At 49.5% G+C, this 23,553-nt stretch overlaps 1 protein-coding gene across 1 annotated transcript in view; it reads right to left on the bottom strand.

The window, feature by feature from the left end:
* The window catches only part of ARHGAP39 (Rho GTPase activating protein 39), a 116,725-nt gene that overhangs the window by 20,178 nt on the left and 72,994 nt on the right, over positions 1-23,553 (bottom strand). Inside the window, exons 3-5 of the mRNA XM_053967832.1 lie at positions 18,909-18,989; positions 8,510-9,911; positions 2,846-3,407 (exon numbers count right to left, since the gene is read on the bottom strand). Of these exons, the coding sequence (XP_053823807.1) occupies positions 2,846-3,407; positions 8,510-9,911; positions 18,909-18,989 (2,045 nt within the window). The remainder of the gene's footprint in view (positions 1-2,845; positions 3,408-8,509; positions 9,912-18,908; positions 18,990-23,553) is intronic.

The raw sequence follows: 23,553 nt of genomic DNA, 5'->3' as shown, positions 1-23,553 counted from the left end.
AAATTTAGAATCGAAAATTGAAATTGAAATTAAAATTAAAATGTAAAAAAGGAAATGAAATTTGTAATTACAATTGAAATAGAAATAGAAATAAATTAAATTGAAACTGAAATGAAAATTTGAAACGAAATGGAAAGGGAAAAATAAATTAAAATTGAAATTAAAATGGAAATTAAATTTAGAATTAAAATTAAAATGTAAAATGGAAATGAAATTTGTTATTACAATTGAAATTAAAATAGAAAAAAATAAATAGGAATAGAAATTGAAAAAAAAAATTAATTGAAACTGAAATTAAAATTTGAAACTAAATGGAAATTGAGATGGAAATCTAAAAATTGAATTTGAAATTAAAATTGAAATTTGAAACTAAATGCAAATTGAAATAAAAAATAAAAATAGAAAATTGGAATTACAATTTAAATGGGAGTTGACACTAAAATAAAAATTGATACAAAATTAAAAATTAAAAACTGAAATGTATTACAATTTGAAATTAAATGAAAATTGGAAAGAAAACAAAACTTGAAATGAAACAAAAAAAATTTAAATTAAATTTTGAAATTAAATTCAAATTAAAACTGAAAAAATGAAATTACTGTAAAATTGTAATAAAACGAAATTAAAAAACTGAAATGAAAAATTGAAATTAATGAAAATTAATAATTGAACTTCAAACTGAAATTAAAACATTGAAATGAGATTAAAATTGAAATTAAAAAACAAAATTAAATTAAAGGAGAAATTCAAGGGAAAATTGAAATGAAAAAGAAATTTAAATTAAAGCTGAAATTAAAAGAAAAAATGGAAATAAAAGGAAAAACTGAAAGGAAAATGAAAAAATAAAATGGAAATGAAAATAAAACACTGAAATGAAGTGAAAATGGGAATGGAAATAAAAATTAAAATATAAAGTTCAATAAAAATGAAAACATAATTAAATGAAAACATAAAAATAAAAAAAATCCATTAATAAAATGAAAATAATCAAAAAATCAAATAAAAATAAGTAAGCAACGATTAAAAAAGTAAAAAAAAGTCTTAAAATTTAATGGAATAGAAATAAAAAATGAAAATAAAAATAAAATTGGTATTAAAGCAATTATTACAGAAAATAAAGATGAAAATAAAAATTACAAAGGAAATCAATTCAAATGGAAAATAAAGTAAGAAAATGAAAAATAAATAAGATAGAAATTAAAATACAGATTAAGAACAGAAAAGTTAATAAGAAATTTAATGAAAAAAATAAGAAATAGAGAAATTAAAAATTAAAACAAAAATTAGATTTAAAACCGAAACTAAAAGGAAGAAAATAAAAATAAAACTGAAATAAAAACCCGATTAAAATGACAATGAAAATGCAAATTCAAGCAAATGAGATGGAATCGAAAACGCAAATTCAAACAAATCAACACCGACAACGAAACCAATCAACAGAAAGACAACGAAATCCCCGGAAAAACCACGGAAAAGTCAGAACGAGGGTGGAATTCGGGAATTCCCAGGGAAGGGCTCTGATTGGCTGGGGGGGAGTTGGGGGCGGAGCCTCTCCTTTGGCGGGAAATGACTTTGACACCTCTGGTGGGACCAACTCAAGCCATCGCGACATTCCCGGGAATTCCCATCGGGAATGCTCCGGCGTGGGGTCATCTCCACCTTCCGTGGCCACCTGGGGTGGGATCATCTCCTTGTGTCCCCACCATGTCCCTGCTGGTGTCCTCCAGGAGCTGAAGGACACCTCGGAAGCCCGGGAGAAATTTGGGATCCAAAATCCCAAATCCTCCTGGATTCTTGATCCCACCTCATCCCCGACCCACTGGGAGGTGGCGTCAACTCACGGGGACGTCCAGATGATGAAGGATTTGGGACAACCGATCCCAAGGCTGGAGAGGATCTCCTAAAATTCCCAAATTTCCCAAATTTCAGTCTCCTTCTGTGGCCATGACCAAAAACCTCAGGAGATGGGAATCTTCTGGGTTCCATCTCAACATTGGGGATTTTTTGGGATCCAAAGCTACTCGAGAAGAAACATCTGGAGGTGGGAATGATGGAAACCATGGAATCACGGAATTTTGGATCCGAAGCTACTAGAGATGAAACACCTGGAGGTGGGAATGATGGTGAAACCATGGAATTGTGGAATGGTTTGGGTTGGAAGGAACCTCTGAAGGTTGGGTTGGAAGGAACTTCAGGAGACAGGAGAAGTTCCAGAAGTGGAGGTGACGCTGATCCCACAAAAGTGTCAAAGCTCATTTCCTCTTGGATCTCCCGTTGGATTTCCGGGAAGGAGAAGGGTGGGAAAGGTCCCACAGCACCGGGTGCACCTCCAGGAGGTGTTTTGGACAAGTTCCTCATCCACGAGGAGATCAGCCAAGAGGAAAGGAACCAAATCACCGGGTTGGGACATGGAATCAAGGAATGGTTTGGGCTGGAAGGGACCTCTGAAGGTTGGGTTGGAAGGAACTTGAGGGGATGGGAGAAGTTCCAGGAGCAGAGGTGAGGATGATCCCACAGCAAAGGTGTCAAAACTTGGTTCCTGTTGGATTTCCGGGAAGGAGAAGGGTGGGAAAGGTCCCACAGCACTGGGTGCACCTCCAGGAGATGTTTTGGATGAGTTCCTCATCCGCCTTTCCACAAGGAGACTCAGCCAAGGGGAAAGGAACCAAATCAACGAGTTGGGACATGGAATCATGGAATGGGTTGGGCTGGAAGGGACCACAAAGACCATCCAGGGACACCTTCCACTATCCCAGGTCCTCCAATCCCCATCCAACCCAGCCTGGAACACTTCCAGGGATCGAGGACCACCACAGAAGCCACCGGGCCGCGGTTCCTCACTTACCTTTGGTGTCATTCACCGGATCCATGTGCCGGTAAATGTATCCTTCAAGGTAGGAATGGAATTTGGGAGTGGGTGGGAAAAAGGCCAAACAAATGGCCATGAGCTCCCAGCCGCGGGCCAGGCTCTCGTAACGGAAGTTCTCGGTGGTCTGCCGGCACAGCTGGATGTAGAGCTCGTCTCGCAGCCCCTGCATGCTCCAACCTTTGGTGGCGATCTCCAAGGCCACGTTGAGCTGGTCCGTCTTGGCCCGCCGGTCGCCCATGTACATCTGGATGAGCTTGAAGATCTCGCACGCCTCCTTCTTGACGTTGCGGTCGTTGGTCATGATCATGGGTTTCTTGATGGATTCGCTGCTCCAGGCCAGCATGTTGGCGATGGAGACCTTGCGCCGGAAGAGCCCTTGGGTGTGCTTGTTGAAGTGCTTGGAGGCCCAGTTCTCAATGTCCGTCTCCGAGGAGGGCTTGCGCAGGTTGAAGGTGGGGAAGACGCAGCTGGCGCTCGGCATCATGTTCCGCGTCTGCCGGCTGCTCTCGAACTGCGCGCAGGCACCGAGGTCCTCGGACTGGGGGACAACAGGCGGGACAGGTCAGCGGTGCTGGTGGGGTGGGAGTGCCGATGGAACGATCGATCCATCGATCAATCGAGCAACAGATCAAAAAACCGACCAGCCAATAAACCAATGAACCAACCAACCGATGGCTCATTCAATCAACCAACCAACCACTGGCTCAGTCAATGAACCAACCAACGGCTCAATCAATCAACCAATCAACCAATGGCTCAATCAATGAACCAACCAACCAATGGCTCAATCAATGAACCAACCAACCAATGGCTCAATCAATGAACCAACCAACCAACCAATGGCTCAATCAGCCAACCAATCAACCAATGGCTCAATCAATCAACCAATCAATCAATGAACCAACCAACCAATGGCTCAATCAGCCAACCAACCAACCAATGGCTCAATCAATGAACCAACCAACCAATGGCTCAATCAATGAACCAACCAACCAATGGCTCAATCAATCAACCAACCAACCAATGGCTCAATCAATCAACCAACCAACCAATGGCTCAATCAATGAACCAACCAACCAATGGCTCAATCAGCCAACCAACCAACCACTGGCTCAGTCAATGAACCAACCAACCAATGGCTCAATCAATGAACCAACCAACCACTGGCTCAGTCAATGAACCAACCAACCAATGGCTCAATCAATGAACCAACCAACCAATGGCTCAATCAATGAACCAACCAACCAATGGCTCAATCAATGAACCAACCAACCAACCAATGGCTCAATCAGCCAACCAACCAACCACTGGCTCAGTCAATGAACCAACCAACCAATGGCTCAATCAATCAACCAACCAACCACTGGCTCAGTCAATGAACCAACCAACCAATGGCTCAATCAATCAACCAACCAACCAATGGCTCAATCAATCAACCAACCGACCAATGGCTCAATCAGCCAACCAACTGATCAATCAATCAACAAACCAATCAACGAACAAACCAACCAATGAAACAACCACTAAACCAATCAGTCAACCAATCAAGAGATCAATCAATGAACCAATCAACCAACAAATCAACCAGTCAACCAACCAACAAACGGATCAATCAACCAAGCAACCAACCAATGAATCAACCAACAAACCTATTGATTAATCAATCAATCAATCGAGCAATCCATCAACCAACAGATCAAAAAACTTACAAAAAAAACTTACAAAAAACAAGCAACCAATAAACCAATCAACAAACTGATCAATCAACAAACTCATCAATGAAACAACCAGTAAACCAATCAATCAACCAACCAACAAATGGATCAGGCAACCAAGCAATCAACCAATGAATCAATCAGTCAGCCAATGAACCAACCAAGAAATCAACAGACCAACAAACCAATCAATAAGGCAATTGATGAAGAAACCAATGGATCAATCAACCAAGCAACCAACCAACAAACTGATCAATCAACCAAGCAACGAACCAACCAAGCAACCAACTAATCATCCAACCAATAAATCTGCCAACAAACTGATCAATCAACCTAGCGACCAAGCAACAAACCAATGAACCAACCACCCACTCCATTAATCAATCAATCAAGAAACCAATCAATCATCCAACAAATCAATCGATCAACCAACTGAGCAGTGGAGAAACCAACAGACCAACCAACCAACCAATGCATGAATGATTGAACCAACCAACCAATGAATTGATCCACCAAACCAATCAATCAGTCAGTCAACTAACCAACAAACCAACTGACCAGCCAACAAACATGAACCAACCAGACAAAAAAAAAAATCAATCAATCAACCAACCAACCAATAAATTAGCCAACAAGCCGATCAATCAACCAACTGACCAGTGGAGAAACCAAGAGACAAATCAACCAACCAACCATCCAATGAATTGATCCAACAAACCAATCAATCAGCCAGTCAGCCAACAAATCGATCAGTCAATCAACCCAACCAACCAACCGTTGCAGCATTCAGAGGTCTTCCCATAAGGCTCGTCCTCTCCAAGGAGGTTCTCCTCAATCCCATCATGGCCAGGTGGAGCTGACCCAGTGCCAGCAGCCAAGGTGGGCTGTGGCACCGATTGGCATCAGGAGGGAGGGGACTGGTGGGGACAAGTGACAGGCTGGGCTCTCTTCACACTTGGTCAGTGGAGTCGTGGACAGAAGAAGTTGGTGGCAACGTGGGGGAAGCAAAGGCCAAGTGGTTTTGGGTTCCACCTGTCCTTTGGGGACACATCCACCTTTAACAGCCCCCCAGGAAACCCCCTCTACCCAAAATCACCTTCCAGGGCGGTTCTCCAGCAGCCACAGGAGGAGGCTGGTGACTCCTCCAAGGCATGAGCAACATGGATGGTCCTTCTGAACATCCTGAGGGACAGGAGATGCTCAGGGTTTAACTTTGACCTGCAGGACAGCCAGTTGGGAAGGACCCAGAGGACCCCTGTGGACCAGTGTCCTCCTCCTCCAGGAACCAGCACAGCTTGTGGATGTCACCCCAGGAGGTGGAGGGACACCCCAACAGCTGGTGACCAGCATGGAGGAGGTCAAGGGACAATTGGGATGGACAATTCTGTGGTCCTGCAGCCAGCCAAGGTGGCTTCATCATCTCTTCTGCAGCAGCCAGGCCGGGACCACGTGGGTTTGGGGTCCCTGGGGATGTGACCCATGGCAGGGAAGGACATGCCACACCATCCAGAGGTGACACCGCTCTCCCCACCTCGTGTGGACGAGCAGTGTGGTGGCCCTGAGCAGAGTCTGTGGGCAAGGTGACTCCAGTGCTGCCATGGACTTGGGGTGGGGCTTCATATGAGGAACAGGAGAAAAGCAGAAGGTGGAAAGACCCAAGGGGTGGAAAATCCAGGAGAGGACAAGGAAGCCACCCAAAGAGCCACCAGAGCTGCTGTCAGATGACTGAGCTTCTACTCCTTCAAACAAGTCAAGCTTCTTGTCTCTTCAGCAACTCTTCCAATGTCGAGATCTTTCCATCGACATCGCTCCACTCCCATCTTGACCACGGTGACGATGGATGGGACATGGGATGGGGACACGGGAGCTTCATCCCTCAAAGGGACCCAGCCCTGCTGTCCCTGCGGAGGCCACTTCACCCCAAAGGTCCTTCTGTGTCCTCCAGCCTGGTCAGCTGAAGGCCTGTGGCATTTCCTGGGCGGAAGGAGATGCAGGAGATGCTCGAAGGGCTCTCACTTGGCAGCTGCTGGGGACGTGGCTCTTCCAAAAACTGGTCCATGGGCTGCACCAGAGCCACCAAGAACACCCAGGGAGAAGGAAAGGACCACATTGGTTGAGGACAGCAACCTTCTCCAGCCAAGGAGAGTGTGGTCAGGCCAGGGAGTGGCACCAGAAGTGAAATGTGATGGATCTTCTGCTGCCAGAGCTAATAGGAAATTAACTTCAGCCCTAATTAGCTCTAATTAGCACCTAAATGAACTTGGGGGATGCCCTGGCCTACAAGAAGGGAATAAACCATCGGGTGTCCACTGCAAATAGCCGTGACCTCCTGCCTGTCCCATGGGGTGACCATGGTGTCACCTCAGGAATTCGGGAATCCTCAAGGGAGAAGGTCCTGGAGCCACATGGATGGGGCTGGGATGCACCTCAGTGTGGGGACACTCCACTGGTGACAATCACAGCCATGACCATGGAAGGGGCTGGGTTGGAAGGGACCTTCAAGATCGTCCCGTTCCAATGGCCAGGGACACCTTCCACAATCCCAGGTTGCTCCAAGCTCTGTCCAGCCTGGCCTTGGACACTTCCAGGGATGGGGCAGCCACAGCTTCTCTGGGAAACTGGTGCCAGTGTCCCACCGCCTTGGTGTCCCTGAGGTCGAAGAGAACAGATGGGACCACCAGGACAGAAATCTCTGGGGAGTGGAGAAGATTCCTACCACGTCCCTAGCTCTGTGAAGAAGGTGTAGGATCACTAATGGTGGCAGCTTTTTCTCCTGGCATGAAGATCCAAAGCGGATCTGGAGCTCTCCAGTTTTGGGTTTGGACCTCCTCGTGCAGCACGGAGTCCTTGTGCTTCAGGAATCTTCTTCTGCTGCCTTTCGATGCAACGCTCCACCGATTTCACTGCACATTTCCATGGACAAAAAAAGGAATTTTCCAGATGGTTTGCTGTTTCCCAGGTCCATGTCCAGGGTCTCCTTCCTGCTGACACCAAATTCCACCTTCCAGGAAGTTTTCCAGGTGGGGTTTATCCCCACGTGTGGCGTCATCACCTGTTTTTTTGGAAGCCCTGACAGCCTTTCCCTGGAGGAGAAGGGACTGATGGAGGACATCCAGAAGCTGATGGAGGAAATCCAAGAACCAGGGAAACACCTGATGGGCTGGAATCTGGGCACATGGGATGCACCAGCTCCAGCAACTCCAGGTCAGAGCCTCAGGGTCTCCTCTGGAATGGGAGTTTGGGGCTGGAGGGATCTCCAGGGAAGGAACAGGCAGTCCACAACGCTGGGAAACAAATCCTGGAGAACTGGTGGCTCTTTCATCCCAAGGTTTTGAGGGACCACCTTGCCAAGGACCAACTTTGAAGGACCACCTTGGCAAGGACCAGTTTCTTTGAGGGACCACCTTGCTAAGGCCCAACATTGAGGGACCACCTTGCCAAGGACCAACTTTGAGGGACCACCTTGCCAAGGACCAATATCTTTGAGGGACCACCTTGGTAAGGACCAACTCTAAAGGGCCACCTTGACAAGGACCAACATCTTTGAGGGACCACCTTGCCAAGGACCAACATCTTTGAGGGACCAGCTTGGTAAGAACCAACTCTGAAGGGCCACCTTGACAAGGAACAACATCCCTGAGGGACCACCTTGGCAAGGACCAACTTCCCTGAGGGATCAGCTAGGGATGGGCACTCAGGAACCTCCTGGGATCTGCTTGGATCCAGGATCTGCCCCACACCGAGGCAGGAGAAGCCACGGCACAGAGCTGAGGCCACCATGGCACGGGGTTCCCCTGCCCAATCCTGGTGTGGGATCACCGCAGGGACCATCCCACTGGATCTACACTGGAGGAGAAGGACCTTCAACCAGGATTGGCCATGCGGTGAAGACCCCCAAGACCGAGAACCTTCCCAAGGGCGTTACCTGAGATGGATGCAGGTAGGGCTCGGGCGAGGCCAGGTTGGTCTGGACGGAGACGCTCTTCTCCAGCAGGATCTGGGGGAAGCCCAGCTTCTCGAAGGTGTTCCTCTTCCAGTGCTTGTTCTCCTGCTGCGCCAACGCCTCGTCCTCGCTGAAGGCTCGCACCACCGGGCCCGGCATGGGCAGCGGGAGGGCTCCGTCACTCTCGTAGCCCGAACCGTCCTTTTGGGAATCCCAGCTGCTCCGTTGCTTCATGTGGTAGTGGGCCTGCTGCGCTTCCCACGCCAGGCGCGCCTGCGCCAGGAACGGCTCCGGGAAGCCCCGCGCCGCCTCCGCCTCGGCCGCCTTGCTCTCCGTCCGGTTCATCGGCGACCTGTTGGGCCCCGGCGTGGCTCGTTCCTCACCCAGCTCGCCCAACACCTCCCGCTCCCCCGAGCCGTCCGTGGAGGAGGCGTTGGCGTCGTGGTTCACCGAAGGCTTCCGGCTTTTCCTCTTCCGGGTGGAGGGTGAGTAACCGGTGGAGGACAAGGTGTCCTGCTGGCTGGACCACGACATGGAGTCCTCGCCCTGGGCCACCTGGGCCCCGGTGGGGCCGGGGCAGAAGTCGGGTCCCTCCATGCTGCTGTAGTCGCCCGATTTGATGTCCAGGCGTTGGTCCCGCACCAGGCAGGGGCTGTGCTGCAGCGAGTAGGAGCCGCCGATGGGGTTGGGGGAATATTTGTGCCTCAAGCCCGTCTTCATCTTGGGGCTGGAGCCCGACTGCTCCACGTAGACCAACTGCCGGACGTACTCCTTGCCGGCCGGGCTGTATTCCAGGCTCATGAAGCGGTCGGGACACTTCTGCTTGGTGAGCACCAACTGTTGGTAGGGCGAGTTGGAGCCTTGCTTGGGCGACTGAAGGAAAGGGTGAGGCTTCCGGATGGGCGATTTCTGCGGCGACCCGGCCTTGTAGCTCCCGCTGGCTTCGTACTGCATGTCCACGGGCGGCTCGTCGTAGATGGGAGCCTGGTATTCCATGGGGGGCTCCTCGTAGAGCGGGGGCTCGTAGGCGTAGCGGGGCGACGAGGGCTGGGATTCGCTGGAATGTTTGCGGTGCTGGGCTTGGAGCGGCGAGCAGAAGGAATCGCCCCGGCCCAGCAGCGGCGAGCAGCTGCCCACGTGCTCGGCCCTCTTCAGGAAGGGCGACTGCTTCCTCTCTGGGAAGAAGACGGAGTTGTCGGCGTCCGAGGAGAAGGTTTGGAGGTTGGGCGACTGTTGGCCGCCCGAGGGCCGGCGGGAGCGGGAGCCCGGTTGGTTTTCCGGGGCGTAGCCGTTGCCTTGGTGGAGGAGGAAGCTGGGCTCCCGATCCGTCACCTTGATCAGCATCCGCTCCTTGGTGCCGGCGTTCCATCGGAGGGATGAGGTCCTGCGGGGAGAAACATCACGGAGGGGGGAGAGGGGTCAGAATGCCACCAAAATTTGGGATCGCTGGTCCCAAACCTCCCGAACCGCCGCAGAGCTTGGAGGATGGATATTCCCGTGAGATGGAGATGGGAGGGGTTGGATGGGACAAGGCATGGAGGGACAGGACAAAGGGAATGGTTTCCCACTTCCAGAGGGCAGGGTTGGATGGGATAATGGGAAGGAATTCTCGGCTGTGAGGGTGGAGGCTCTAGAGTGGAATTCTCAGAGAAGCTGTGGCTTCTCCATCCCTGGAATTGTCCAAGGCCAGGTTGGACAGGACTTGGAGCAACCTGGGATAGCGGAATGTGTCCCTGGCCTTGGGATTGGATATTGGGAAGAAATTCTCCCGTGAGGAATTCTTCCCTGGCATGGTGGATTTTCATCTCCTCTCTCCCTGTTCCAAGCCCTTGGGACACTCAGGAGGAAGAGCAAAGATGGATTTTATGGAGCTGCCCGGCTCACAGGAGGGATCCGAGCTGGAATTCGCTGTTCCCAAGGCACAGGGAAGCACATCCTGTCACCAATCCCACGCTGGAACAGAAGATGCCGGAGGCACCGTCTGCTCTCCCACTTCATCCCTCTCCAGTTCTCGTTTATTCCCAGCCATTTGTCCCTTCTGTCCCCCAGGGAAAGGTGGAGTGAGTTCAATCACTGCGGTTTGAGAGAAAAATTCCCACAAAAAGCCACAAATCCCTGCAGGAGGCTCCACAGTCTCTCCTTGTTTGTCCACGACTTTGTCCTCGCTCCAAGGGATTTGGGAACAATTTATTCCTTCCTTTTCCACCTTTGGAAGCGCCTCTGGAGCTCCTGGGGATTTGAGCCTCCTGCCAACTTCTTGCTGCCGAAAACCTGGATGAGTTTGGGTTCTTCCGCCTTGGTTTGATGGATCTCAACCCCTTATGGAGCCCTTCCAGACCTCAAAATTCCATCCATGACCACAAAATCATGGATTCATGGAATGGTTTGGGTTGCAAGGGGCCTTAAAGCTCATCCAGTTCCTGCCATGGGCTGGGACAACTTCCACTATCCCAGGTTGCTCCAAGCCCCTTCCAACCTTGCTCTGCTCCTGAAAAATCTGCTTTTCCTGCTCAAACCATGCACAAAAATCTTGGATGGCTCCATGTTTCTTCTGGAAGAGGTGGAGGTCTTTAATCCTCATGAATAACCTGATTTTTATACACAAAAATCATGAGGAAAGAAAATAGAAGACCCACAGAGGATTCCCAGCGGAACTGGACTGGAATTCCCAGAGAAGCCGTGGCTGCCTCATCCCTGGAAGTGTCCAAACCCAGGGCTTGGAGCAACCTGAGATGGTGGAAGTTGTCCCTGCCCATGGAAAAGGGTTGGAATGAGCTGATCCGGAAGTTCCGTGCAGAAATCCACGTTTCCACATTTTCGCCACCCCCACCCGAACTCAAATCCCTCCTAAATCCAGGTGTTTTCACTCAAACCAGGTGAAAACACCACTTAATTCCCAGATTTGCAGCTGGCATTAATACTCCAGCCCGCGGCATCTGGCAGCAGCGGATCCGAATAAAAATCCCCAGCGGAGCAGCGGCGCTTCCGTCAGATCACCTCGTCCGGGCCGAGCTTTCAATCCCAAATATTAAATATTTGGAAGCAATATTCCTGAAAGCTCCGTGGATTATGGCTAACCCCCCACCAAAAAAAAAAACCAAAACAAAACAAAACATGGAATAAGTGGAATTTTCTGCTGGTAAAAAGAATCCCAAAAAGGCAATTTTTGGGCTGAAATCGCTGCCCACGAGCGGCGCGGCCGCTCCAGGAAATTCAAGGGATGCTGGCACGGGGCATCGGGCAGAAATTCCAAGTATTCCTGTTATTTCTGGCTTGGCACCGGCTTCTCCTCTCCCTGCTGCTTTCTCCACGTGGGGAAGGTTTTTTTCTACTCCGTACATTTCCATGACAAAACTGCTTCCCAAATTCCTCTGCATCTCCTCTCCAAGAAATGGATTTCTCTGGAAATTTGCGTGATTCCCGCATCATTTCCATCTGGTTTAGGGCAGGATTTTCCCATGGTCTCCTAAATTTCATTCCCTGCTCCAACGCCTCCTCCTCGATCTTCTTCCAACCTTTGGGAAGCCAGCAAGGGAGGGGAGAGGAGGAACTTGGATCCCTCATCCAGGAATTCCTTTGCTTCCTGTTTTTTTTTTTTCCTGGAGAGACCCCACACCTGCAGGTAACCCCCCCCCTCATTTACATATCATTATTCATTCCAGCAAGAGTTCCAACCATACACAGCTCAGAATTCCTTAAAACCCCATGAAAGCAACCAAAATTACGGATTTTTCACATTCCTGATGCTTTTAACGGGGCTGAGGGGCAGCTCCACTCCATCAAGGTGGGACTGAGGGAATAAATCACATCCGGGCTTAAGCAGAATTATTTTAAAATAATATTTCATTATTTTAAGCCAAAATTATTTGGTTTTTGATGGAATGAGGCAGAGACCTGAGGTTTTAAAAACAAGAATATTTCCAAGACCGACCCAAACCATGCATTTTTCCAAGATTTCTTCCTCTGCCTTGGTGTTGTTTAGACTTTGCAGGTGAAGATTAAAATTTAGAGCTGGGATTAAGTGGATTTTCCCCTCCCTGGGAAAAGGGGAAAAAACCCTGATTTGAATAATTCCAATACCGGAACGCAGTGGGATTCTCCAGGAAAACCAAAAAATCCCTGGGCACCCCCCACCATCCCGGCTCCTGGTGCCATCCCAAATTCCCAAAATCCCAAATTCCCACCGTGCCCTTGCTCTTCCTCACCTTCCTCCCCCGGCCGCGGGATTTGGGAGCATCTTCTCCCTCCGCCTTCCACCTGAGCTTAAAATTCCCTTTTCCAGGGCTAAACTGGGATGGGAATGAGGGAAGCAGCCCGGCCCCTCTTCCCTCCCAGCTGGGCACCGCCTGCTCCGAGCGCATCCCGCTGGGAGCTCCGGGGTCACGGATGAGCCGGCGGCGGAAAAAAACCCTCCCTGTGCCTGGCACGGTGCCCGGCGCCGCTCCGGCAGCACGAAAATCTCCGTGAAAAAAAAAGCAGGGAATGGTGAGCAGCGGAGCCTGAAGACGGCGAGGCTTCTACCTGGAATATCCTGTGATCCATCCGGAATTTTCCAGCTGGGAAAACGTCCTGAGGACAGGAATCCAGCGTCTAAAATAGTGCAAAACCTCGTATTTTATGTTAATTTATAACTCAATTAAACTATATGATGAAACGCTGAAAACCTCCGTCCTTACGGCTTCGCTGCTCTTCACCTGCAAGTAGTGCTGTTCCCAAAAATTGACACGGAATTCTGTGGAATTCCATATATATAAATATCCCAGGGCTTGGACTGGAATTTTAAACCCTGCATTTTAAAATTTCGAATTTTGAATTCCTGCCCAAGCCCTCGATTCTCAGTTTTTGTGGGATTTGGGGTTCTCACAACCCCACCATGGCCTCTTCAACCCTTTTCCCACACTTGCAATCCCTTTTCCCATCTTTAGGAGCCTGGAAGCGTCATTTCCTCCTTGGAGTTCATTTTTTTAGGAAGCCTTTTGATTGGTTGAAGCTGATTCTTAGAAAAACCGGAATGACCAAGGTGAAATTTGCGTAATTTGGGCAATAAAATTGATATTTGGGAAGAAGGTGAGCACCAGGATGGAGTTTTCCCAGGATGATTTGACGGATACAACACAATCCATGGGATATCCAGGAAGGGGAAAATCCAGTTTGGTGTCCCTGTGGGAATTTTGGAGCGATGGGAATGTTGAAGCCCAAAGTCTGTTGACATCCAATCTTGGTTTGATGGATGTCCACGACCTCCTGAAGCTCCTCCGGACACAATTCCGTTCTCCAGCTAAAATATTCCCAAAGGATTATACCCATCAAAATACCATTTAAAAAAAAAAAAAATTCCTATTATTTTTCCAAAATTCTCAGGGATTGTCCAGTCCCTGTCTCCGGATGGCGCCATGGCATCACTTCTAGCTCCAAGCCCTCAACACCAAATCTCTCCGCGAAACATCTCCGATGTTCTGCTGCGCCGGTGGCATCGTCGCTAATTAACATCCACGTAAGTTGATCAAGACCGGAGGGAGGTAATGACCCATCCCAATCCCTTGCTATCCCATTCCCACTGTTTTTTTCAGGAGAAGCAGGGCCTGGAGGATGAGTTTTTGCCATTTTCAGGCAGCTGTTGGGGTGGGATGTTCAGGTCGGGCCGTTGGAGGCCACGAATCCATAACCAAAGGATTTTATGGGATGTCGATGATGAGGAAAACACCAAAACGAACTCGGATGATTGCTCTTGATGAGTCCCTTGGCTGAAGATCAGGTTGACCTTGCTGAAGGTCACCCACCTTGTCCTCTTGGTTTGGGACATCAAGATGGCCGCGGGGGTCCCCAGTGAGCTCCTCCGGGATCAATCCCATCAGGAACCCACCAGGAGGAAGCACAAGACCAACACAACTGAGCCGGGCACGGACGACACGGACGCCAAATTCCCGGGAGCCAGTCGGGGCTGCTCATCACAATTAAAGCAATCCCCCAAAAATAGCTTCATTCCCGAAAATCCAAATGTCACCGAAAACAAGAGGAGATCTTTCCAGACTGGGGAGGGAGGAGGGAATGCTGCGAAAGGAGCACAGAGGAGCCTTTATCGTTCTGAGGAATCAGCTGGGAAGAACAAAGAGACCAGAAGTGACATTTCCCGAAATAGCCGATCAATAGGGAATCTGTCCCGCTGGCTCCGGGAGCGCAACAAAGGGTTCCAAAAATGGTGATTTTTTTTTTTTTAGCTCTTGCCTATTCCGAGTGGATTTCACATTCCCCTGTGCCAAAGCCTTTCCTCCTCTTGGTGTCTCCAGCCTGAATCGTTCATCCCCGACGGGACACAGGGAATGGCTTCCCACTCCCAGAGGGCAGGGTTAGGGGGGATTTTGGGAAGGAATTCTTCCCTGTGAAGGGTTGGAATGGAATTCCCAGAAAAGCTGTGGCTGCTCCATCCTGGAAGTGTCCAAGGCCAGGTTGGATGAGGGTTGGGCAGAAAGCCCAGCCCAGGAGGTCCCACCACTCTGATACCACCAAGAGCAACCATCAACCCTCATCCCTTTTTTCCTAAAAGATGGGATTTTCATCTCACGACTCCCCAGGGGATCACTGGTGTCAGTTCTGCTCCTCTTCCTCACTTCCAAGGGAACCAGGGAATGGATTGACCACTGAAAATCAGGAACGGTCACATTTATTAACTCGTGGTTGGAACCGTGCTCAAAATCTGGCTTGGTGGTTCCTCACCTCCTTCCCAGGTTTCTCCAAAGCTCCTGCAAGTCTCCTCCTGAAGTTTGGGCCTGGATTTACACAACTCTGCCGAATTACGGCCATTCCCTGAATCCACATGGCACTAGGACAACAAATCGGGATGGAGAAGGGCAGAACATGGCCAGGGCAGGACTTGGACACTGAACCATTTGGACACTGAACCTCCAACCACGGAGGATGAATCCAAAAACTCCTGTGGGAGCCAAGAGGTGAAAACAGACGGAAAATCACAAAATTTTGGCAAATTACGGCTGTCTCCCAAAACACAGGTGGCCCCACCACCATGACCACCTCCTAAACCCAGCAGACACCAACCCACCTCCGAAACCACCTCAGGTGCCTCCACGTGAGGTTCTGTGGAGCTCCGAAAGGCGGTGCCAGGATTTTTGGGAGCCAACCCCGATTCTCTCCTTATTTCCCCAATTTCTTCGCTGTGAAGTGATTCCTGTTGACCGCAAGAAGACTGAAGACCTCTTCAAACATTCCTGGATGTGGAGGTCCAGGAGAAATGGAGGAAGACCAAGCCAAGGATCCTGTGCAGGTGAAGCAGCCACCATCTGCTCTCCTAAAACACCCATGGAAGGACCGGGATTCTCCCTGCTCATGGATTGGACATCCCAACTCTCTACAAAGAGCTGGAACACAACAGGGAACCTTCTCCTGCTCCAAAGCCTGGAATGACGGATTCCCCGCAGCTTTGGAGCCATCCCTGCTGTCGGGAGGAGAAAAGGAGAAGAAGGTCCTTAATGTCGAAGGTTTTTGGTTTAAAGTCCAGCTTGAGCAGCCCTGGACCTTTCATCCATCGATTAGCCAATGCAACCGTGGGATGAAGACAGAAATTTGGGATTTCTCCCACAAACAAGCGGATTTCCTGATGGGAATATTGATTGATTGATTGATTGATTGATTGATTGATTTTGGATTAGCAAAGAGTTCAACTCCCTCAACGGGACGAGGACATGAAGCAGCTCTGGGGACCACAAATCCAGAGGGAATGAAGAGGGAAATGGTTAAGAGCAGGGAATTATGGGATTTGGGATTCCAGGGCTTCCCGACAAAAGCCTTCCAGGCAGACGGAGCACGACGTCGTTCTCTTAATGACACCCACTAATCCTCATTACTTAGGAAAAATCTCCCGTAGGAATTGTTGGCCGGGAGCTCCAAGGAAGTGGAAAAATCCTTCCCTGCTCCCGAGGATGTTGCTGCAGCTCCTGGGGTGATCCACCAGAGCTGCACCTGGAGGTGGTGGTGATGATTCCATGGGTGAGGATCCCCAGCTGAATCCCACGGGATTTCTCAGTCAAGATCCAGCTTCTCTCCACAAGCCACCTTGAACCCACACTTTGTCCCAACATCTGGGAGTTCTCCTTTCCCGTCAGAGGGGGTGGAGGAAGGCAGGAACCATGAGCTGGGTCTCACCATGCTTTCCCAGAGAAAGAGAACCATGGATGAGTTGTGGGACTCAATCCTGTGTCCCTCTGCCATTTTCCAGAGGAAAACCTCTGGAATTAATGCCAGACTCAAGGATAAGAGGGTTGGAAAAGACTGTTGGCTGGCAGACCTGATTTTTCCAGCTGACCCCGGAACCTCCAGGATCGATTCACAAACAGGGTTTGAAAGCGAGGGAGGTGTGGCAGCTCCAGTGGAAGCATTTTGGATCCATCATCCCATTCCATGATGGATCGATGAGGCTCTGGTTGGGTTCCGTCCAGCTCCAAATCTGTCATCTCCATGCTGGGACAACCAGAGACTTCCCAATCCCTGTCCAAAGGTCCTGGAGCACCACTGCACTTCCATCCCAGGAAGTGTCCCAGGCCAGGATGGACAGGGCTTGGAGCAACCTGGGATATTGGAAGGTGTCCCTGCCCTTGGAATGGTTTGGCTGGGATTGGACAATCTTTGAGGTCCCACCCAACCCATTCCATGATTCCATGATTAATTACCCCCCTCACAATTAATCCCATTAACAGGAATTCATCACGAGCTCTGATTCCGGCTCATGGCGCTCACGGGGTTAAACCAAAGGATGTCCACTCACAGCTAATTAAGCAAAGCTGCTAATTAGCTCCTTGGCTGGCGGCGGGCAGGGGGAAGGGCGGCCAGGGCTGCTCCGTGGGTTTTTATGGGATTGGGAAGACGGAGGCGCCTCCTGCGGCACGGCTGATGCCAACAGCTCATGAGTGCGGTGACACCCAAGCTTTTAATTGCCACCAGCCCAAATCCGCGTTGTCCCTGTCACCGACAAATCCCTCCGGATTCTGGCTTGGCTCCCGCTGCCAATCCCTCTTTCCCAACCGAACATCTCCACGCTTCCCAGTTCTCGCTCCTTCCCACCCTTCCTGGGAATTGCATCTGCCCAGCTCGCGGGTGGGATCAGGTTGTCCATGGATTCATGGACAGCGTTCAGCCGGCCAGGATAAAAAACCCGATCCCAACGCCCTGCTGGTTTTCCCTCCTGGAAAGGTCAGATTTTTTTTCCCCTCTTTTCATAAAGTGGCGATTAATTCCGACGCTTCCCAGGAGATCACTCGGCGGCAGTGAATTCCGGGGAAAAGTGGGATGGAATGTGATTTTTCACCCGCACGTGTCTTGGATCAGTACGGAGATCAGCTTGGAACGGCTGGAAAATGTGCCGGGAAAAGGGATGAGGAGCATCCCTTGGGGCCTTCCCGGTCACCATTTCCAACTTGGAAAGCAAAGGAAGAGCTGGAGGTGCCTCCACTCGTCCCCAACTCCTGAAAAAATCTGGGAATTTGGGGTTTTATCAAAACCTGGAGCAACCAGGCAGGGTTACTCCATAAATCCCCAAAATCTGTTCTTATTCCCATCTTGGATTTTTGGGGTTTGACAAGGACCTGTTGGGGTCCAATGGTGACTTGTGGGGTTCAGTGAGGACTTGGGGGATTCAAGAAGGACTTGGGGGGGGGGTTCAAGAAGGACTTTTGGGGGTTCCGTGAGGATTTTTGGAGCTCAAGAAGGACTTGGTGGGGTTCAGTGTTTGGGGTTCAGTGAGGATTTGGGGTTCAGGAAGGAATTTTGGGGTTCAGTGAGGATTTGGAGTTCAAGAAGGAATTTTGGGGTTCAGAGAGGATTTGGGGTTCAAGAAGGAATTTTGGGGCTCAATGAGGATTTTGGGGGTTCAGTGAGGATTTGGAGTTCAATGAGGATTTTGGGGGTTCAGTGAGGATTTGGAGTTCACTGAGGATTTGTGGTTCAAGAAGGACTTTTGGGGTTCAATGAGGATTTTAGGGGTTCAGTGAGGATTTGGGGTTCAAAAAGGAATTTTGGGGCTCAATGAGGATATTTGGAGTTCACTGAGGATTTGTGGTTCAAGAAGGAATTTTGGGGTTCAATGAGGATTTTGGGGTTCAGTGAGGATTTTGGGGGTTCAATGAGAATTTTGGGTGTTCAATGAGGATTTGGGGTCCAAGATGGACTTGGTAGGGTTCAAGAAGGATTTTAGGGGTTCAGTGAGGACTTTTTGAGTTCCTTGAGGACTTTTGGAGTTCCACAAAGACCTGAAGGCAACACACGAAGGGCAGGGATGAGAAGAAGGATTGAAAAATCCTTCGGGAATAAAACATCAGTGATGTTCACTTCCCCACCCATCCCAACCCCGATCCCGGAGGGAAATTCCGGCTACCTGTAGTGCAGGAGTTGTCCTTCCGTGCTGTAATCCCGATAAATGTCGTACTCCTTCTCGAACACTCCGGAAGGCGACGAACTGGAAAACAGGAACGGTGGACGAGGAGTTACCAACGGAGACATCAATGTCTCCTCTAGGATTCATGGAGATTAATCCCCATCAGGATGGGATCCACCTGTCCTGGATCTGCTCCTGGGACCTGCTCGAGCTTGGAGTCATTGATTTTTTTTTATTTTGAGTTGTTGGCCGGATGATGACCAAGCCACCCATGTCCTACCCTTCAAAGACCAAATTTTCCCTTAAAACATCTGAGAAGGTACCAAACATCTCCCGGCTTCATCCCACCCTTTCTGAGTGCCGCTACCGCTCTTCAACAACCTCGGATGGTCAGAGCCAATGTGGGAAGAGGAAAATCCAAAAAAAACCCCATTTTTGCCACATTTTCATCAAAATCTGAGCATGCAGAGCTCTTGTTCCCAGAAGATGGGAGATGGTCACATCACCAACCCACTCCAAGAGACACCACACTTGGAAAAACATGGCGGGGGGAAAAAACCCCATCTGGAAGTGCGGGATGGAATTTCCAAACTGATTTTTGGACTTGGTGGGGTCAGGAATTCAGACTTGGAGTCCAAGAAGGATTTTGTGGGATTCGAGAAGGATCAAACCCACTCTTGCTCCATATTTTTGGCTCCACACTTTTCCAACAGCCGTGAATCCATGCCGAGACCCTCCGACACTCCCCAAAAACCAGGTATTGATCATTGTCTTTCCGATATTATCCAATCCTACTGCAAATGAGCACAGGAAAAGGTTTATTTTTGCCTTAACAGCCCTTCCCGGTGGGAATGTGCTCGGATTCGGTCCCGTTTGGAAAACACAGAGCAAATATTTCTCCAAAAAAAAAAAAACCCACCCCTAAAATCCCCCCACGTTTCCTCGTTAAGACTCTCCCGTTAATAAAATTCCGATCCGATGTTGGTTTCGGGAGGAAAAAAAGAGGGAAAAGAAACAAATCTTCCTAATAGGATAAAGCTCCAAAATTTTAGTGGAGCAAGGAGGCAATAAAATTAAGCTTCTGTCAAAGCTAATTTTAATGGGATTTAGCCCTGGAATTACGGCTGTGTGGAATTGCTTAATCCCTTTTTCCTCGCCAGTGTGTGTGAATGGAATTCCTCCTCCTCCTCCTCCTCCTGCTCCTCCTCCTCCTGCTCCTCCTCCTCCTCCTCCTCCTCCTCCAGGATTCCTGAGACAAAGGCATCACCTCTGATCCCGGTGTTGTACCTAAATCCATGGTGGAATTTAGATAGATCCTCAATTCCATGGCGGAATCCAGATGGATTCCCACATCCATGGTGGAATCCAGATGGATCCCCACATCCATGGTGGAATCCAGATGGATCTCCACATCCATGGTGGAATCCAGATAGATCCCATCCCTGGAAGTGTCCAAGGCCAGGTTGGAGCAACCTGGGATAGGGGAAAGTGTCCCTGCCCAGGAACTGGATGAGCTTTAAGGTCCTTTCGAACCCAAACCATTCCGTGATTCCAGGAGAGTTCAGGAGCTGTTCAAGGTCCTTCCCTACGGATCTGCTTCCCATCATTCCACCCCCTCCCATCCCGTACAGAAGCATCCCTGGGGAAAGTCTGGCAGGAACTTTGGTTTTTCCATCTAAAAACTCCACTGGAATTCCCCGTGTGGGATGGACCAAGAGCTCCTCCCACTGCTCTCAGCAAGGTCCACACCGCTCCAGGACGGAATTCCCACTCCTCTGGATCCCAGGTTTCTGTTCCAGGTGCCAGGATCAAGCTCCACATGCTCCTCCATCCTTTATTTTGGCTGAGCCCGAGGATGGGTGGCTTTTTTTTGGGAGTTTTTTGGAGTTGTTGCTTCCAAGATTTTCCCAATCCATCGGAGCCGTGTCTTGGTTTCCATCCCTCCTTTCTCCCGCTGTTCCGTTTCCCATCAGCACTAATTATCCCCGTCCAAACGAACTCCAGGCCTCCTGCCATCCATCTCCGACGAGGTTTCTGCGCAGACGGAGCTGATGGATGAGCGAATCCGTCCCAGAGATTCCGACTGGGTGGGGCTGGGCAGGGAATCTCCGCAGGGATCCGCGGGAGGACGGAGCCGTGGTTGCACATTCCCACCGGCGGCCGAGCCGGCCGCGTTCGCTTTTCCGGGATGAGCCGAGTTTTTGGGAATCATTAAAAACCACCTGCTGAAGTTCCAGCGTTAACGAGCAGCCTCTGGAATTGGCCGGAAAGCCTGGGGCAGGATTCCCAGCTGGTTCCTGGTTAATATTTAAACAACAGCTCTGCTGGATTCCGGCTATCCCGGCTTCCTGCGGGCAGGGATGCGACGGAGCGTGGCCCCTACCCTTGGCCAGCTGTTTTTCCAAGGTTTTTAAGCCAAATCCTTATGGATTTTGCTCGACTAACAGAGTCGTTGGATTAAAGGAGGAATTTTACTATGAGGGTGGTGAAACACGGGAGAATCTGTGGATGCTCCATCCCTGGAATATTGCAGGCCGGGTGGGATGGGGCTTGGAGCAACCTGGGATAGTGGAAGGTGGCCCTGCCCATGGAAGGGGGGTGGAACTGGATGGTTTTGAGGTCCCTTCCAAGCCGAACAATTCCATGTTCAAGGTCCTGCAATCTCCACCTTGGCCCGGTTTGTGTCCTCAAGCCAGACACTCCCACCCAACCTGGCCTCGGCCAACCCGGAACAAGCGGGATAATCTGGAAAGCTCAACCCAAACGAATTCCCAAAGTGGGCATCAAGGGCTCCCACAAGCACGGGGCTACAGGCACTGGATCGCATCCCAGAAATCCCGACGGATAAAATCACACCGAGCTGATCGCAGGAGGCAAAACCGGTTCCAACCAAAAACCCGACCGGTTTGGAAACCCGGCATTGGTTTTGGAGAAGTGCCCTGAGGTCTCCCCAAAATCCTTCTCCATGCGAAACCAGCTCGGCTCCCTCATTTTCTCCTCACACATCCTGTGTGCTCCATCCCGGTGATTCCCCACTGGATTCTCCCAGGTTTTTCGGGTTTTGGATAACCCAGAGGTTGCCCAGTTGTGGTCAAACGAGTACTAAAACTTCGCTGGACCTTCTGAGGTGTTCCCAACTTCCCTTCCTCACCTGCCCTCGGGATAACGCTTCCCAGCATTCCTGAATCCTTGGGCGGCCACCGGTTTGTCCATCCCGTGGCTACACCCGGCCTTGCTGAGCTTCAGGAAGTTCTTCCCAACCTGTCCTTGATCCATAGAATCCCTCAGAGCTCCAGCCCTGCCCTCCAGCTTGTCTGGAGCCGGGGGCGGCTCCGCAGATAATTATTGATAAGGATGTCCAGATTATTGATAAGGATCGTGAGAGGAGCCGGGATCGGCCTGGGAGGAGCCAAACAGTGGGAATGAACCCCAACCGCCACCCTCCGAGCCGGACAATCCGGTTTTTATCCATCAAATCGTGTCCCTGGCTGTATGAGGGATACATCCAAAACCTTTCTGGGACACTTTGAAGGTGGTTTTCCATAACTAAAGGTGATTTTCCATTAATAAGGGTGATTTTCCAATGAAAAAGCGTTTTTTCCAAAAATTAATCTGATTTTTCCACTAATAAAAGTGATTTTCCTGTAATCAAGACGGTTTTCCATTAATAAGTGTGATTTTGCAATAATTAAGGTGATTTTCCAATAATAAAGGTGATTTTCCATTAATAAATGTGATTTTCCAATGAAAAAGGTGATTTTCCACTAATAAAGGTGATTTTCCACTAACCGAGGTGCTTTTACATCAATAAAATTAATTTTCCCTCAACAATTTTCCCTAAACCACGGCTTACAAAGCCTCCAGCACGGACCCGTATTTATCCTGGGAACCTCTGGCGCAGCAACAAAACCTAACGAATTTTTTTTAGCAAAAATCAATAAATCCAGCAGGTTTTTTTTTTTTTTTTCCCCTGCCTAGAACAGGAAACGGCACCATTCCCCAGCTTTTGGAAAATCAGGGAAAGTGAGCGGCCTGAAATAGCTCGGCTCCATGGCAAAAGCCAGGAATAGAAATGAAATCCCGGCTCCAAATCCTCGGCTTTAATCGCCGCCCTTCATACTCTTAATTACGGCCCCCGCTTCCGATAAAATTTCAAAGATGGTTTTCTTTGGAATTATGCAACCGGAATTTTTGGGGCCGGCCGCCGACGCAAGCACTCCGAGGAATTAGGCAAATATCCGCCTAATCCGGGGCCGCGTTTCGCAACGGGAAGCGGGGAATTCAAGGAAAGGATATTAAAAAGCTTCAGCCCCCGAGTTCCACCCCGGCTCGGAGCAAGAAATGCCGGATATGAGTGTTTGTTTGTTTGTTTTTGTTTTTTTTCTTTTCCTGGGAAATATTTGAGTATGGAATGAGGGAGTTCAATCTTGTTTGGGTTATGCCGGGAATGTGTTTTCCACTGGTTATCCCCAAATATTTCCTTGGATGGTTCCATCCCTCCGGAGCTTTACGGTCTCAGTAAACTCAAGGATCATGGCGAGGAATTGGATTAAGGAAGGAGCCTGGAAAACGGATTTGAGGATCTCGGAAGTCTTTTCCAACCTTAACAATTCCATGGAAAACTCGCCCGGCACTGTTGGAGCAC

Source organism: Vidua chalybeata, chromosome 1 (genome assembly GCF_026979565.1).
Source record: "Vidua chalybeata isolate OUT-0048 chromosome 1, bVidCha1 merged haplotype, whole genome shotgun sequence".
Lineage (NCBI taxonomy): Eukaryota > Metazoa > Chordata > Aves > Passeriformes > Viduidae > Vidua > Vidua chalybeata.
This window is presented reverse-complemented; position numbering and strand designations above follow the sequence as displayed.